The 16981-nt window shown below is 42.3% G+C and overlaps 1 protein-coding gene across 1 annotated transcript; it reads right to left on the reverse strand.

Moving 5' to 3' along the window:
• Window positions 1-604: 604 nt before the first annotated feature.
• Window positions 605-3441, reverse strand: LOC4329826 (lecithin-cholesterol acyltransferase-like 1). Its single transcript, XM_015768049.3, has 2 exons — window positions 2806-3441; window positions 605-1672 (listed from the first exon to the last, which is right to left on the reverse strand). The coding sequence occupies exons 1-2, from the start codon at window positions 3219-3221 to the stop codon at window positions 766-768; spliced, it is 1323 nt and encodes a 440-aa protein (XP_015623535.1). The 5' UTR covers window positions 3222-3441; the 3' UTR covers window positions 605-765.
• Window positions 3442-16981: the final 13540 nt, after the last annotated feature.

Here is a 16981-nt window from a genome sequence, read left to right on the forward strand (position 1 = left end):
AGTTGTTTAATTCCACGCAGGTTATCTTCATGTCATTAAGCTAGCTTCAATATTAGTGTTGATGTTATGGTGGAAGGAGCATTATATTACGCGCAATAGTGTTACTTTCTTAGAGTTGATAGTCAAGTATCTTTGTATTTGTATTCTACTATGAGTGACGTAATATGTTAGAATGTATATGGTTTTTTAAGTTTATTATCAATTAATTTTGTTTGTTATGGTAGTTAGGGTTTGGCCTTTCAACTACTGTCTAATTTTGTTTGTTATGGTAGTAAGGGTTTGGCCTTTCAACTACTATCTTTTTAGCTAAAAAGCTTATTGATTGTACGTAGTATAACAAAGGCCGAGGATGCAATATATTTCCATTACCTTAAATTGAGCTAATATATTAGCATCATTCCAAATTATAGGGCGTCATCTTTTGAAGGATAATCAAACTCGATAACGTTAAAATGATTGTAATAATTATTTTTATGTTAAGTATTATATATGTATATCATTAGATTTATATTTTTAAGTATTTTTATATGATACTGATTTTATATTCGTTTGGAATATAACGTGAAATAAATTAATGATATATACCTTCTGATTTGGGATGGTGGGAGCAGTAATTTTTGGTTTTTATTTACCAACCAACCCATCGGTATACACAAAGCTGCATGGGATTCATTTATTACACAGAATTCCACACGTGATATATATGATTACCGCGCACAGTGAAACCCAACATATATACGTGAAACCCAACGTACGGAGTGTCTACTAACGTACCTGATTCACCTCAATAATTTCTTGAATGATCCTCTTTAGTGCAAAATCATAAATGGCAATCGTGGAATGGTTAGCATTAGCTATCTTGACGGATTTGAATCGCTTCTCCTGTCCTGGCTGCCGACCCATCTCCGTGTCAAACGCCAACATGCTGATCAGGTTGATCTCGCCGTCTCCGTCACCATACGCTGCCACCTCCGGTGACGCGTCTAATAAGTCATCGTCGTCGTCGTCCCACAACACCAGTTGCAGCGGCGTCTTGTTGCCCACCGCGTTGATGCACGTCATGGGCACCATCGGCGCCTCGAGGCTGTACATCCTGGGGACGGCCCGTCGCCGGAAAGGCTCGACGCCCTCGCCGAAGCCGAGGGCGGCTAGGAGATCCTCCATGTCGCACGCGGAGTAGTCCCTCCTCTTGGTGACCACGAGCGGCTCGCGGCCGAACACGGCCGGGGACGGGAAGCTCGCCATGGCGGACTCGAAGCTCCTCCACATGGGCCTCGTGGACGTGGCTGTCGGGACGAAAATTATGCCCGTCCCCGTGATGAACTTCATCACCGAGCCTACGAACCCATCTTGGAGCGTAGGCGCGACCAGGACGAGGCGCTCGATGTGCGCGTCCCGCCACGCCCGCGGGGTGCTCCTGACGAACTCGAGCGCGACCATCCCTCCGTAGCTGTGCCCCAGGATGACGGCCTTCTTCTGCTTCTTCTTGGTCGCTGCCTCGACGAGCGCCATGAACTCGCTGAAGTAGCGAGAGTACACCTCGGATGTTTGGCCGGGTACCGGCGGGGCGTAGCGAAAATCATAGGGAGCTCCGAACATGGTGTCCCCATCACGGTATCCCAATTCTTCCAGCCAGTCTCTGAGCTTTCCAAGGCATTGTGCTCTCTGTAGACTAAAATATATATATATGTAATCAAGCAATTACTCCAGCATTGAATCACGTAATTTCACCGGTTTGTATAATTGTTAACGTTTTGAACAACAAAATGGTCTTCATAATATATCTTTTTACTACTTTTTTATAATATATACATAAATAAATACAACTGTATTTTTATTATAGTTCTTTGTATGATATATATATATATATATATACACACACACACACTATTTTTTAAAAGAATATTAATAGTTAAAGCTTTAAGACTTTCACTACAATCTTATCTAAAACATAATTTATTTCTGAAATTGAAGGAAGAAGTACTAATGATTCTTTCTCTTTTCAAGAGTCAGCTATGCATGTGTATGGGAAACTATTTTAAACTATCTTTTTCAGCCCCAACCCAGTCTGATATCTTTCTCTGCTCGGCTTGTCTCTCTTCGGCTCAACTCAACCCACAATGCAGGTTCGATGAATTAAAAGTTGAATTAAAATGGAAATGAAAAATGATGGGGGAGTAGTGAGAAATCGATTTTTGCATCAATTGGAGGTGGAAATGCATGGAAGGCAGATCCACATGGTGGCAGTACTAGGGTTAGGCCTAGTTCAGCGGATAAAAAAAAGGGAGAGTATATCTTCTCATAGTTTTCTAAATATTTTTATAACTAGTGACATGTAAACAACGAGTGGATGGTTTAAAATCCACTCTCCATGTGCTCATCTGTCCCACAAACTAGGGCCCTGTTTAGTTCCTCCAAAATGGCAAAAGTTTGATTGTTTTGGAACAATTTTTACCGAAATGGATCTAAACACTAGTGGTAAAAAGTTAGCAATTTGGTATTTATCATTTGGGAGCCTAGAGTAACACATTTTGCCAAAAAGTGTGTTGGGAGCCGTGCTCTCTCTGTCATTACTAATAAACTGGTAAAATTTTACCATGCATCTAAACACCAACTACCAAAACTTCAATGCCAAATCTTTTGCCATCAAAACATTTACCAAAAAAAATTGGCATAGTAAATTGATCTAAACAGGCTCTAGCTATAGCTAGGTTGGTTTTTTTCTGGGAATAAGGGACCGAGAGAGTATATTGCCATTTTAATCAGGTGATTCGTGGACTCGTGGTTGGTAGGAGCGAAACTTACCGGTTAACAGGGTTCTTGTAGCCGAACGACCATGCGGAGCCGAAGTTGGGCACCCGGGTCTCGACGCCGGGCAGGTTCCGGTACTCGTTGGCGGCGGGGTCGTAGACCAGGGTCATCTGCTCCAGTGAGCAGTCCGCGTAGTCGTGGACCAGCAGCTCCGTGTTGTTCTCCCACAGCCCAAACCATCCCTTCCCCTTCATCGCGCCGCAGTGCGCCGTCGACGGCCGGTACGCCTCGGTGAGCCGCGCCTCCAGGTCGCTGCAGCTCGCCCCGGGCACCAGGAAGATCGGGTGGAGCTCACCCGCATCGTCCTGCGGCGTTGGCCGGCGGTGGCTCGGCCAGAGGTGGTCTCGGATCAGGGGAAGCGGGAGCAGCAGGAGCAGCAGGCGCAGGAGTACAGGAACGATAGATGCCATGGATGGATTGCCTCTGCAGGTCTGATGGCTGAACGTCTCTGTCTGTATGGATCTCTGATTCCTTGAAATATAGCGTGCAGAGGCGGGCTAGCTACAAGCCTACTCCCTCCATAATGCAGCGTCAGAGGCGGGCTAGCTAAACGAGCAGAATCAACGCTTGAGCCTACCTTCGCACACCCCCACTAGTTTTATAAAACTTAGATGCGAGGTGGTTTCTTTTAGAGCACTCTTGCTCCCTCTGATTTATACTACATAAGTTGTTTTATCTTTTTCCCAGAGTATACCAGAGTTGTCCCTATCAAATTTGTGCTTAAATAATAAGAAAAAGAAAAAAAATAGATTACAAATTTGTAGTATGTACGTTGCAGAGTAGTTGTACGGGTTTCAACAAGTTTTTAATAGATTTGTAACCCCATATTTAACTATTTGTCTTAGTAGAAAAATATTGTTATTATTTATTTTTGTTGGGACTTGTTTATCCACTAAGATATTTTAAACATGAATTACATTTTCATATATTTATATAAAATTTTTAAATAAGACGAATGGTAAAATATGCATAAAAAAAGAACGGCGCCATATTTTAAAAACCGGAAGAAGTATGTGTTACAGAGGTGTGTCAAGTATTAATTGATGATATATTTATTATATAAATAGACTATTAAATTACCTATAAATGATGTGTTGAATTTTATGGCTAATAGTTTTTTATACTAAGTACTATTAAACTTGCCCGTAAACTAATGGCAAATAAAGTTACACCATCGTGTATCATGAGTGTACACCACCTAGCACCTTTGGCGATGCACGTCGAAGGACCTCTGCTAGCTGTCACAAATTTGTGCTATTCTATTTATTATTTACAAGAATAGCTCGAGAAAAACACTATTATATCCACTTTAAAGGACTAAAAGTTACCCCAATCTCTCTCCAAGTGAGAGAATCATGAGATAAATCTTAGGACGAATCATAGCCGTCAGATAGAGCAACGGTAACAAAAGCAACCGTTGGATATAGAATCGGTCCTGGTCACAGAAGTAAAAAAGTTCTGAACGTGGCCTGGCTTCCAAACAAAGCATCCTGATCCCTAAAAAAAAAAAAACAAAGCATCCTAAACCTGAACAAACACGAGGGGAACGGAGGCATCTGGATGCGTATTGCTGTGGGGGACTGTCACGAATAAAAGAAAAAGGAAGGGCTGTCAGAAAAAAAAAACAGCACGTAGAGGCGTATTCCCTTGAAAAAAAAACTCAACGTGACACTTACAGCACAACGAATTTGTCCCACCAGGTTTGACGGTAGTAACTAATCAAATTATTATCTACCTTATCATGTATGCTAGAGATATTAAAATCATAATTTCAAAAACAAAATTGAGTTATGTTTCGCTTATTATCATATAATAATACCCCATGCATATATAATATATGCAGATTAAGTTTATCACAGGAAAATAAAGTTTACGAAAACATCTACTTCCTCCGTTTCACCATGTAAGTCATTTTAATATTTTCCACATTCATATTGATGTTAATGAATCTAGATAGATATATATGTCTAAATTCATTGACATTAATATGAATGTGAGAAATGCTAGAATGACTTATATCATAAAACAGAGGGAGTACAAATCTACCGTGATCATGTTGAATTAATTGTTTTCATTAAAATATTCTTCATTACAAACAAGAATATTTATTTATGTTCCAAATTTAAGAAAATCACATCCAATAGAGATACTCGTGCATGCGGGATAATTGGCATCAAAGTTCTCATTTAAATTTATAACTTTAAATCAAGATATCACGAAGGCACAACATAATTATATAATTTATAGAAAAGTAGAAAACATCCGTTTAGTCACCTCTACAAAATGATTTTTACTGGCGTCCATTTTATATTTTTGGTAAGGCCAACCCATCCGCCAGTAATCAAAGGCCAGTGAAAATAGAGAATTTTCACAAGCGAAAATTAGCCGCTTGTGAAAATGTAATTTTGCTGGCGGGTATGTAAGGAGAGCTGCTTGCGAAAATATAATTTCGCTAGCAGGTATGTAAAGAGAACCGCAAGTGAAAATCCCCCACAGGTTCAAAATCCCCTACCCCAAATCCAAAATTCTCTACCACCCTAATTCATTTACAAATCCCAAATTCAACACAAATCTCATAATCCATTCAACAAATTCATTCACAAACATTGTAATCCATCACAAATCACTAATTAAACTCATATCCATTCACAAATCACAAAGAATATGAAAAAAAAATACATCGCCAGGAGGTAGGGTGGACGGGAGCAGAACTGGATCCACCTCGTCTCCTCACAGCGGCCACCGACCTAGCTTCGCCATCGACCTGCTGCGGCTCCCAAGTTCGGCCGCTGGTCAGCCGCCGGGAGCCTCGCCACCCACTCGTTGTCATTGCCCAAGGTGCCTCCCGCCGCCGGAACCATCGGCCGCGCCCCTCCGGAGGACGGATCCGTAGCCCACGGCGCGACTCGTGCCCCTCTGCAGCACTCGAGAGAAGATGGGAGGAAGGGATGAGTGGTGAGGAGTGAAGGGATAAAGATAAGGGGTGGAGAGGGTTTTTTTATAGCGCGAAGTAATTTTTTTCCGGGCAGCTGTGTAGGTAGTGAAAAGTTATTTTTAGAAGCGGTTGTGTAAGTAGACCGCTTGTAAAATAGACGACCGCCAGTGAAGATCTGCCATCTTCGCTGATGGTGTATTAAGTTCACAGCCAGAAAAAACCGTAACATCTTCGCAACATGGATTATTCTTTTAATATTTCTTATTTTATTCTGAATTTTAGTTATTTTTAAATTGTATTTCTATTTTTAGCCTACACAATAAATGCGATGCTTCTAAGACTGTTTAAATACTATAATAGATTGGTGGTTGAATTTCAAATGGTTAATCAAAGTCTCATTCTTAGAGGTAATATTCAGAAGGCCTATCTTTTTTTTTCACGGAATTGTGTTAGGTGGAGCATGATCGATCTGCTTCACTGTTACGAGAAAATGATGTTACAAGTACAGGAGTACAACAAGTGTAGCGGTATCCATCCTCCACACTGTACTTAGTCTAACCATCATCGTCTGTTTGTTATATGGTCATCTTCATACGGTCATCATGCCATACAATTAATGCGTGATCGGTGTAGGAGGCAGCGAAAACAATGGAAATGGTAATCTCTCGCGCGCTACACCCTCTTTAATTAAGAAATTTTCATCTATATAAAAAAATCATCCTTACTGAATAATTGCATATAATTCTTCGCCCTCCGCTTGATACTACAGTATAGCCTCGTAGGAATTCCACCGAACAATACCGCAAAAGTTTTGGGACATTTGACTATTTGCCACTCATGTAAGTTAACACTCTTATAATTAAGCTGCCACTCTTCGATTCTCCAATTGCCCAATTATACAACTATTATTGGAGAGGTGATATCTAATTTTGCGTTACTTTTGTCATTGTGGCATGATATTTAGGTCATGTTTGGGGGAAGTTTAAGATTCTGAGAAGCAGCCGGAGAGAATCTAGCAGGTGAAAATCTAGAAAAGTTGGCTTTTCCAGTTTCTGGCTTTTAGTTTATTTTCTGGATTCCACAACTATAGATTATCAAAATCTGAGTAAATTCTAAAGGAAAAAGTATGAATTACCCCCTGAACTATAACAGTCGACCGAATTACCCCCCCTAAATTCGAAAATCAGACATCGTTCATCTTGAATTTTTCATACAGGACAAACCCCCCCCCTCCCATGGTACTGTTGAGAGCGGTTTAGGGTTCGAATAGCACACGTGGTAGTCCAGTCAACAAACATTTTTTTTAACAAAGTTAGGGCCTACTTGTCAAATCCTCGCCCCCCTCTCTCTTCTCCCTCCCCTTCTGAACCGCGCGGCAGAAGCGGCCGGCCCGCTCTCCCGCACATGCTCGCCATGGAGGAGGGGCGCGAGCACGCCAGGCATGGAGGCGGAGACGAGAGTGGCGCGACCGACGGAGAGGGCGGCGAGCGCGCGAGGCATGGAGGCGGAGGCGAGAGCGGTGTGACTGGCGAAGCAACCGGCGGAGAGGGCGGTGAGCGCGCCTGGCATGAAGGCGGAGGCGAGAGCGACGCGACCTCGGCGAGGGCGGTGAGTGCGCCCGGCATGGAGACGGAGGAGAGAGCGGCGCGACCGGCGGCGAGGGTGGCGAGCGCGCCTGGCATGGAGACGGAGGTGAGAGTGGCGTGACTGTCGGCACGACCGGCAGCGAGGGCGACGACGACGCGGTCGAAGATGAAGGTGTTGCGGCGGAGACAGCCATATGCGCAGTAGGGAGGCGTTCGCCGCGCTCGTCCTCCACCCCCGCCTCATGCTCCCGCGTTGGCTCGCCGCTGCCGCCGACGTCGTCGAGTGGCGAGAGCCACATTGGCTGGATCTGGCCATTAATGAAGAGCTCGCCTCCACCGCCGCACCTTCGCCGCCAGGGAAGAGGGCGTCGTGGGCGAGGCTGGACAGCGCGTTGACAAACGGGTTGGAGCTCTGCATGCGCTATCGCATCCGCCGCGCCGCCGCCCACTCTGACCTCACCGCTGTCCCGAGCACTGGTGGCTGCGCGCGCCCTCTTCGCCGCCGCCCACTCTGACTGCCATCGTTCCGAGCTCTGCCTCCCCCTTCGTCGCCTCGAGTTCTGCCCGCCACCGTCCTCGAGGTTAGTTGGTGAGGGAGGGAGAAGAGAGAGTATTTTGGAGAGAGATAGAGAGGTGAGGGGTAGAAGAGAGGGGCCCGCTGATTTAAAAAGAAAAGAATTGCTGATTGGGCTGCCACGTAGACCAAAATAGCTTGCAAAGCTGCTCGGGGGTTTTTTCATCCGGTATCGATGGTTGAGGGTGAAAAATAACTGGTTTTCTGGTTTATGGGGGTAATTTGTACTCACCCAATACTTCAGGGGGGTAATTCGTACTTTTTCCAATTCTAAACTGTTTGGAGAACTTCTGGCAGCTGAAAGATTCTAGGAGAAGGTGCGAAACTCCTCCAAACATGCCCTTAGACACGCCAGTGTGGAAGAGTGACAGAAAAAGTTCATGTTGGCCCTGGTTGTAAAGGTTCAGGCTTTAGTCACTCTTTAGAAATCATCAAATGCAAGGAGATCATCATGTTTAACTAGCAAAATTGGCCGTGCATTGCAATGGGTGAAAAAAATTTAATGACAATATACGTTTCACATGTATAACCATGACAATAATAATGTTGGTATCGATCGTTGTAACTAAGACATCATAAGAAAAATTGGAACATCTTCAATGTAATAGCCCAACCTCGGCAATAGGGCAACATTACCTATGCCTCCTTTACAATATATTTTTCAGTTACATATTAAATTAATGAATTTTCTTACGCACGATATATTACAGGATAACGTGATGGCTATATTCGCAGGAATACGCGACCTCGTATACTAGTATTAATGAAAAATCTCTAAGCCGTTTGGTCATGGAACTCGATTGATAACAGTAACATGTATACAAAGTACACAACTGTATTTATAAATAAAAAAATAAAGAAGTTGTATATTAAATCCATTAGAACTTCTAATATCTATGGCATATATATACATATGAAAATAGGAGCTAATAAGAAGTTGTATAACAAATCCCATTTAACCGTGCAAAATTACATTAGTACTCCCGTAGTTCCTTAGAATGCGACGATGGATCTGTAGTACACTCTATATATAGATATAAGCACTTTTAAAGTTATACTACAATCAAACATTTTTTTGTTTTGGGAAAAAAATAGTTGATGATGTAAGAACGATTCGTGTTACTGTATTATCGTGAAACAAAATATCGCAGTTTATAAATGTCTTTTAAAATAGTTTATATTTATATATTTACTGGCCATCGTCGACAGTTGTTATACGGTCATCTTCATGCGGTCATGCCATACAATTAATGCGCGCGTGATCGGTGTAGGAGGCAGCGAAAACAATGGAAATGGTAATGTCTCGCGCTACACCCTCTTTAATTAAGAAATTTGCATCTATATAAAAAAAACATCCTTACTGAATAGATATACGCCCTCCGCTTGATACCACAGTATAGCCTTGTAGGAGTTCCACCGAAAAATACCGCAAAAGTTTTGAGACATTTGACTATTTGCCACTCATGTAAGTTAACACTCATATAATTAAGCTGCCACTCTTCGATTCTCCAATTTCCCAATTATACAATTATTACTTGAGAGAGAGGTGATATTTAATTTTGCGTCACATTTGTCATTGCGGCATGATATTTAGGTCATGTTTGGGAGAGTTTAAGATTCTGAGAAGCAACCGGAGAGAATCAAGCAGGTGAAAAATCTTGAAAAGTTGGCTTTTCCAGCTATTGGCTTTTAGTTTATTTTCTGGATTCCACAACTATATATTCTCAAAATCTGAGTAAATTCTATAGGAAAAAATACGAATTACCCCCTGAATTATAGCAGTCGACCGACCGAAAACCAGACATCGTTCACCATGAATTTTTAATACCAGACAACCCCCCCTCCCACAGTACTGTTGAGAGCGGTTTAGGGTTCAAATAGCACACGTGGTAGTTCAGTGAACAAACATATTCTTTAACAAAGCTAGGGCCTTTTTGTCAGATCCTAGCCCCCCCTCTCTTCTCCCTCCCCTTCTAAACTGCGCGGCAGCAACGACTGGCCTGCTCTCCCACACACGCTTGCCATGGAGGAGGGGCGCGAGCGTGCCAGGCATGGAGGCGGAGGTAAGAGCGGCGCGATTGGGGGCGAGCGCGCCCGGCATGGAGGTGGAGGCGAGAGCAGCACGACCGGCGGCGAGGGTGGCGAGCGCACCTGGCATGGAGATGGAGGCGAGAGCGGCGCGACTGGCAGCATGACCGGCGGCGAGGGCGACGACGGGGCGGTCGAAGATGAAGTTGTGGCGGTGGAGACAGCCATGTGCGGAGCGGGGTGGCGTCCGCTGTGCTCGTCCCCCACCCCCGCCTCATTCTCCCGCGTCGGCTCACCGCTGCCGCCGACGTTATCGAGCGGCGGGAGCCACATTGGCCGGATCTGGCTGTTAATGAAGAGCTCGCTTCCACCACCACGCCATCGCCGCCGGGGAAGGGGGCGTCGCGGGCGGGGTTGGATAGTGCGCTAACAAACGGGTTGGAGCCCTACACACGCTGTCCCGAGCGCCGGTGGCTGTGGGCGCCCTCTTCACCACCACCCACTCCGATCACCATCGTCCTGAGCTCCGCCGCCCCCTTCGTCGCCCCGAGTTCTGCCCGCCACCATCCTCGAGGTTATTTGGTGAGGGAGGGAGAAGAGAGAGTATTTTGGAGAGTGATAGAGAGGTGAGGGATAAAAGAGAGGGTGAGAGACTGACATGTGGGGCCCACTGATTTAAAAATAAAAGAATTGGTGATTGGGCTGCCACGTAGACCAAAACAGCTTGCAAAGCTACTCAGGGTGTTTTTTCATCCAGTATCGATAGTTGAGGGTGAAAAATAACTTATTTTCAGGTTTAGGGGGTAATTTGTAGTCACCCAATACTTTAGGGGGTAATTTCTACTTTTTGGAGAACTTTTAGCAGCATGAAAGATTATAGGAGAAGGTGCGAAGCTCCCCCAAACATGCCCTTAGACATGCCAGTGTGAACGAGTGATGTAAACAGTTCATGTTGGCCCTCGTTGTAAAGGTTCAGGCTTTAGTCACTCTTCAGAAATCATCAAATACAACGAGATCATCATCGGTATTTAACTAGCAAAATTGCCCGTGAGTTGCAACGGGTAAAAAAAAAATTAATGACAATATACGTTTCACATGTATAGCCATATCAATGATAATGTTTGTATCGATCGTTGTAACTAAGACATATGATAAGAAAAATTGAAACATCTTCAATGTAAATAGCAAAACCTCGGCGATGAGGCAACATTACCTATGCCTCATTTACCCAAAAGAATTGGATTATTTATGTCGTTGTACACATATAATGTGAAATACTATTTCAATCTCATTCTTGTAACTAATAATAGGATTAATCAAATCTTACGCTGTCTCGGATGGTCAACTCTAGACAAAACAGATATTAGCTATCAAGATGGACGTAAAACAATATAAACGATATGATTATTTTTCATGGAGTCGGATGTTTTCTTTTCCTCGAATGAGACAGTTTTTTTTGCATTGCACAGTGCCGAACCGGGTTTTTTTTATATGCGCATGGTTTTTTTCGAGTTGGGTCAGACAGTTTTTCAGAGCGGTTTTTTTATAAACGACGTTTTTTTCCTTACGTGGAGTCAGATGTTTTTTCGATCCACCTTTTCTCGTGTGGATTCGGACTCTTTTTATCTTTTTTTTTTGTATAAAACGATTTTTATCTCGTGTTGAGTCGGATGTTTTCTCGGACCGGTGTTTTTATAATCGATGTTTTTTCTCGTGTTGAATCAAGTGATTTTTCCGAACTGATTTTCTTATAAATGGTGTTTTTTCTCGCTTTTGGGTCTATTTTTTTCTCCTTTTTTTTATAGATGATGGAAACTTACATGTGCATTGCAACGGGTAAAGGCTTTTTTTTGTCAGTAATACAATAACTATTAGGATTTGAGGAATAAATTGAAAAAGCTTTGCATCCTACCTCACTTCACCCAGTCTGCCTCTCCTAACTTCTGGAATACAGTTTTGTGTCCGTATGATAACAGAGCCGATCATCCCCATTAAATATACTCAACCTTTGAGAATTTACTGTAGTCTTTTGATCCACTTGATCTCCTCTTTTTATTTTTCCCAAAATCAGAGCGAATCTGCAATACTTGGGATAAAAAAGAAAAAAGATTGTCGGTTGGCCATCATTGACAACCATTAAAAGAAGATTTTATCCGGTAAATTAAAGCCTAATTAAAAGGGGAAATCATGTGGCAAAGGATGTGGAAGGAAGAGGGCTGCTAGAGAACGGAATACCGTTCAACGGTATACCCTTTAACTCTCCCCTAAACGAGATGTGCGTATAGTATCCAAACAAGACACGCCTCTACAAGACGTGCCCCTAGACACACTATGAAACACTATAGGGTCTGGTAGCTTGCCTGGTCGGCTGGTATAGGGTCTAGTAGCTTACATGTGTCAATCGCTAGCTAGCTAGAAGCTATGCCTAATGCCTATGCGTTAGTATTGGACAGTGTTCCCTGGCCGTAGCCTGCACTAAAATTATTCTTGTATAATGAGTTTGCTTGTGGTAAAATATAATTTTTCCGGTATTTTTGTTATTAAATAATTTGGATTTTTACGCCAACCATGCACAGTTATCAGTTGGCTAATTGGACCAACTAATGATTGCTCATATAATTTAGATGGATCATATAAGACAAGTTGTCATCTGAGCAAAGTTGATACTTGTGTCATCTGATATTGACATGTATCATGATTCATGAGTAGTGTCTATAGGTATCAGGCATAGTACCTGGGTACCATACTTGATACCCGTGCATATCAGACTTGATACTTATTATCTAATACCCACATGTATCATGGATGATACATATAGGTATCAGGCCTAGTACCTATAGGCCTCAAACCTAGTACCTAGGTATCAAACTTGGTATCCGTAAGTATTAGACCTAATATTTGTCATCTGATATCCACATGTATTATGGCTAGTGCCTGTAGGTATCAGGTATGGTGCCTGAGTATCAAACTCATCTAATACCCACATGTATCATGGATGATACATATAGGTATCAGGCCTAGTACCTATAGGCATCAAACCTAGTACCTAGGTATCAAACTTGGTATCCGTAAGTATTAGACCTGATATTTGTCATCTGATATCCACATGTATCATGGCTAGTGCCTGTAGGTATCAAGTATGGTACCTGGGTATCAAACTCATCTAATATCCACATATATCATGGATGATACATATAGGTATCAGGCCTAGTACCTATAGGCATCAAACCTAGTACCTAGGTATCAAACTTGGTATCCGTAAGTATTAGACCTGATATTTGTCATCTGATATCCACATGTATCATGGCTAGTGCCTGTAGGTATCAGGCATGGTACCTGGGTATCAAACTCATCTAATACCTATATGTATCTGATACATATAGGTATCAGGCTTGGTACCTAGGTATCAAACATGGTATCCGTAAGTATTAGACCTAATATTTGTCATCTGATATCCGCATGTATCATGGCTAGTGCATATATATATCAGGTATGGTACCTGGGTATCAAACTTGGTACCCATAAATATCAGGCATGATACCTTGTGTATCAAATCTGGTATGCACAGGTTTCAGAGCTAGTAGGTTTCAAAGCTAGCGAAAACTTGTATCAAATTTGGTATCCCATGGAATTTAAGATGGTACGTATTTGAGTTGATACTTATATTACTATTACGAAATAGTATGGGTTACAAATTGAAGATGTGTCGGGATAGAAAACACGGAATGAGATAGGTCAAACTTGAGCATTAGAACTTATCATAGTATATTATAGGGAAAATACTTCACAAAATCAATACCTCCAAATGTGCTTCAACTGAAAATACAAAAAAGATCAAGAAATAAACCAAGAATAAAAAAATAAAAGAAACACCACTACCAAGGTAACTAGAACCGTGGCAGTATCTAAGAGTAGATGCATAGACTTTAACACGAATTGGACTTCTTTTGTTTCTTTCTCACCACTCACTAGACAACGTGTCCTCTCATCATTCAAAAGGCACCATGCAACTAATAGAATAGGGACACCATGCTGAGTGGGAGCCTGGGATGAGATCCAGCCACGTGGGAATTAATGTGAGATGGATCACGTAGGGCCGACGACATCCTTAGTAGGATATATTCGTTAACTGTCCCGCTGTGACGGGATAGCGTCCCTTAGTTTTTCCCTGGAATGGAAAGAATAGAGAATCAATTTTTTAATTAATTAGAGGAGAAAATATATGGATAGACACTTTATTATTTATTATTTATAGAATTTGGGGCGAACGTTTTTTTTACGCACTTTGAGTTGGACTTTTTTTTCTTTTTTTAACGGACTAGAAGTTTTTTTTCCGGAGTCTGACTTTTTTTTATTAGGGGAGTCGGACATTTTTTTTCCTTTTTTTTACGACAGAATTTTTTTCTCGCCCTTTTTTTTATATACGGAGGGCGGAAATATATTTTATTTTTTAAAGTAGTAGAGATAGTGATAGGTCGAATAGAGGGAAATTCTAGTGAGGAAACTCCGACCATTACAAACCACCAACCGGGGGGCCTAATTAAAAAAAGGGTGAATAGCCAATACAGTCCTTAAAGTTTCGCTTCGGGCTTAATTTAGTTTTCGTTGTTTCCGCTCAAACAAATCCTCCAAATTAATTATTTGGGTTAATATAGTCTTTGGATAAAAAAAAAGCCACGTGAGCATGCCAAGTCATCCTCGCATGCAGCAGTATGAATGAAATAACCATTCTATCTTATATACCATATAGAAAAGAAAGAAAAGGACACAGACAAAAAAAAAATAACAGGCTAGTCCAGGCCCAACATTGTTACGGAGGGTGGCCGACAAAGGAATTCATACGATACGATCAGTGCTTGGACGCATCAATAATAAGTGACAATTCTAAAACGATCATACGCGTGAGAAACATTTATCTTCTTTCTTTTCTATATGGCATATAAGGGTATAATTATCATTTCATTCGTATTATCGATGCATGTGAGGATGACTTGGCATACTCACGAAACGTTTTTTTTTCAAAAACTATATTAACCCAAATGATTAACTTGGAGAACTTGTTGAACAATTTAAAACCTCAACTACTAAATTTAGTCCGAAGCGAAACTTTAGCGACCATATTCAACAAAAGGAAAAAATCTAACCGAAATCAGGGGTCTTAGTGCACAATTCTCTCCTCCTGCTCCCGTCCACTCCGCTCGCGCATTTCGCCGAACACCGTGGCTACCGCCGGCGCCGGCGCCGCATCCGACGACCCCCCAAGTTGGGATTCTTCCTCCAAATGGCTCCAGGTGGTTCCTTGCTCTGCGTCTTCCTTCAAACCGTATCCTCTCTCTAATCTCTCTCCCAGCCATAAACCCTAGATCCTCTTCTCCCGCAGTGCAACGGCTACTACGCACCGACCTCCGCGCGCGTCTGCCGCCGCGACTGCTTCGGCTTTTTGTTCCTCACTACCGCCGCCGCCGAGGTAAGCGCCACCGACGATATCGCTTCCCACTTTCCAACCCTATCGGAGATTCTAGAGATCCATGCGCCTACTTGCGCGTGGGCGGAATTTGGACCATTGCATCCGCAAATACACTTCCTTGGGGGAGCTCGATCCCTTTGGTTCATCGAACGCGCGCGTCCTCGCCGAATAGGAAAAGGACGATACTGCATCGTGCTACCTTGATGCAAGAACATCGTTTGCTTTCTGTTCCTTGCAGTATTGGTAACTAATTGCAAATTAGGGAGATGAACTTTCTGATGTTTTTTTTTTTGTTTCAGAGGAAGTCACTACAACAATGTTCGATCGTGAGGAGAAATGTCTGGTTTAGGATCTCTTGACTATCATCGAATCAGGAAGGTTTGTACTGATTTCGCATCATGTACTTCTTTCTTCACCAAGCACGTATCCATCGTTCATATGTAGTGAATGCCTCTCTAGTCTCTACTGACTGTTTGTGGTACATGGGCTATCGGGCTTACACTTCAAACTAGTATAATTTACACACCAGATTTTCATATAAAGATCTGACGTGCCAAAGTGGACAACACATGGTCCTTCTTGTTATACTATGTGTTAAATTTCATCATTGTTGGCATCTGGAATAATACTTTTTTTTAGATAAGGGTAATTTTTACCCGGCCTCTATATCCAACCAAATATATGCATCATTTTTAAATTGAGAACTTAGCTCTCAAATAACCCAATTCGGCAATAATACTGGAGACGGATCCTTACAATTCAGCAACTGTCTACGGTTAGGCTGACTGAATCCTGCCATGTACTGTGTGTTACAGTGATGCATGTTCTATCTGCTGTTTTCCACACCTTCTTTTCCAGTGAGTGTTCAGGGATCAATTCCTGGACATGGTACACCGTACAGTAGCAGGGTATAAGCCAGAGCCCCAGGAACTGAAAGTGCGCAGAGCATGATTCTCGCAGAAAAGAAACAACCATATCTTGTTGATTTGTAGCAGATTGAGTTCTGCAGAAAGCGCAAGGCTTCTTGCTTGGAAGCACGGCAAAGGTTCTTCCTTTGACAGTGGTAACAATGCCCAAACATAAGGTGACAAAATCATTCAGTGAGCAGAGGGCTACAGCAGTACAGGTCAGCCTTTCCAGTGCTGTGTAGTGTTACATATTCTCTGTTCTGTCATCATCAAGTATTGCTCAGTGCTCACTACTCACTACTAGGCTATATTTTTGCTCCTATTTCTTGATCAGGATGGAGTGATCGTTTTGTTTCTAGAATCATCGGAACCAAGTGATTAGTCAAAAAATTGTTCCCGGATATAGTATGCTTGAACTGAGGGGCTGTTCAGATTGATGCCATTTCAAACCATACAATTTTTGGTAAAGTTGTCAAAGATATGCATACATTTAGTTTTTTTAATCAAACTATGGTAAATACATAAGAAATCCTGCCAAAATTTTGGTAATATTGCCAGCATTTTATTTTGGCTACAATCTGAACATCCCCTTAATATTGCCTCTTCCCATTCAGTTCCTGTCGGTAATAACAAATCTGCACATTGATAAACAGTTCTCCAGTAAGGAAGGCT

Source organism: Oryza sativa, chromosome 2 (assembly GCF_034140825.1).
Source record: "Oryza sativa Japonica Group chromosome 2, ASM3414082v1".
Taxonomy (NCBI): domain Eukaryota; kingdom Viridiplantae; phylum Streptophyta; class Magnoliopsida; order Poales; family Poaceae; genus Oryza; species Oryza sativa.

Coding starts and splice junctions, on each gene's coding strand:
- LOC4329826 (XM_015768049.3), bottom strand. CDS start 3,221: ATGGCATCTATCGTTCCTGTACTCCTGCGCCTGCTGCTCCTGCTGCTC. Junction 1,673..2,805: donor TACAAGAACCCTGTTAACCG/GTAAGTTTCGCT, acceptor TATATATTTTAG/TCTACAGAGAGCACAATGCC.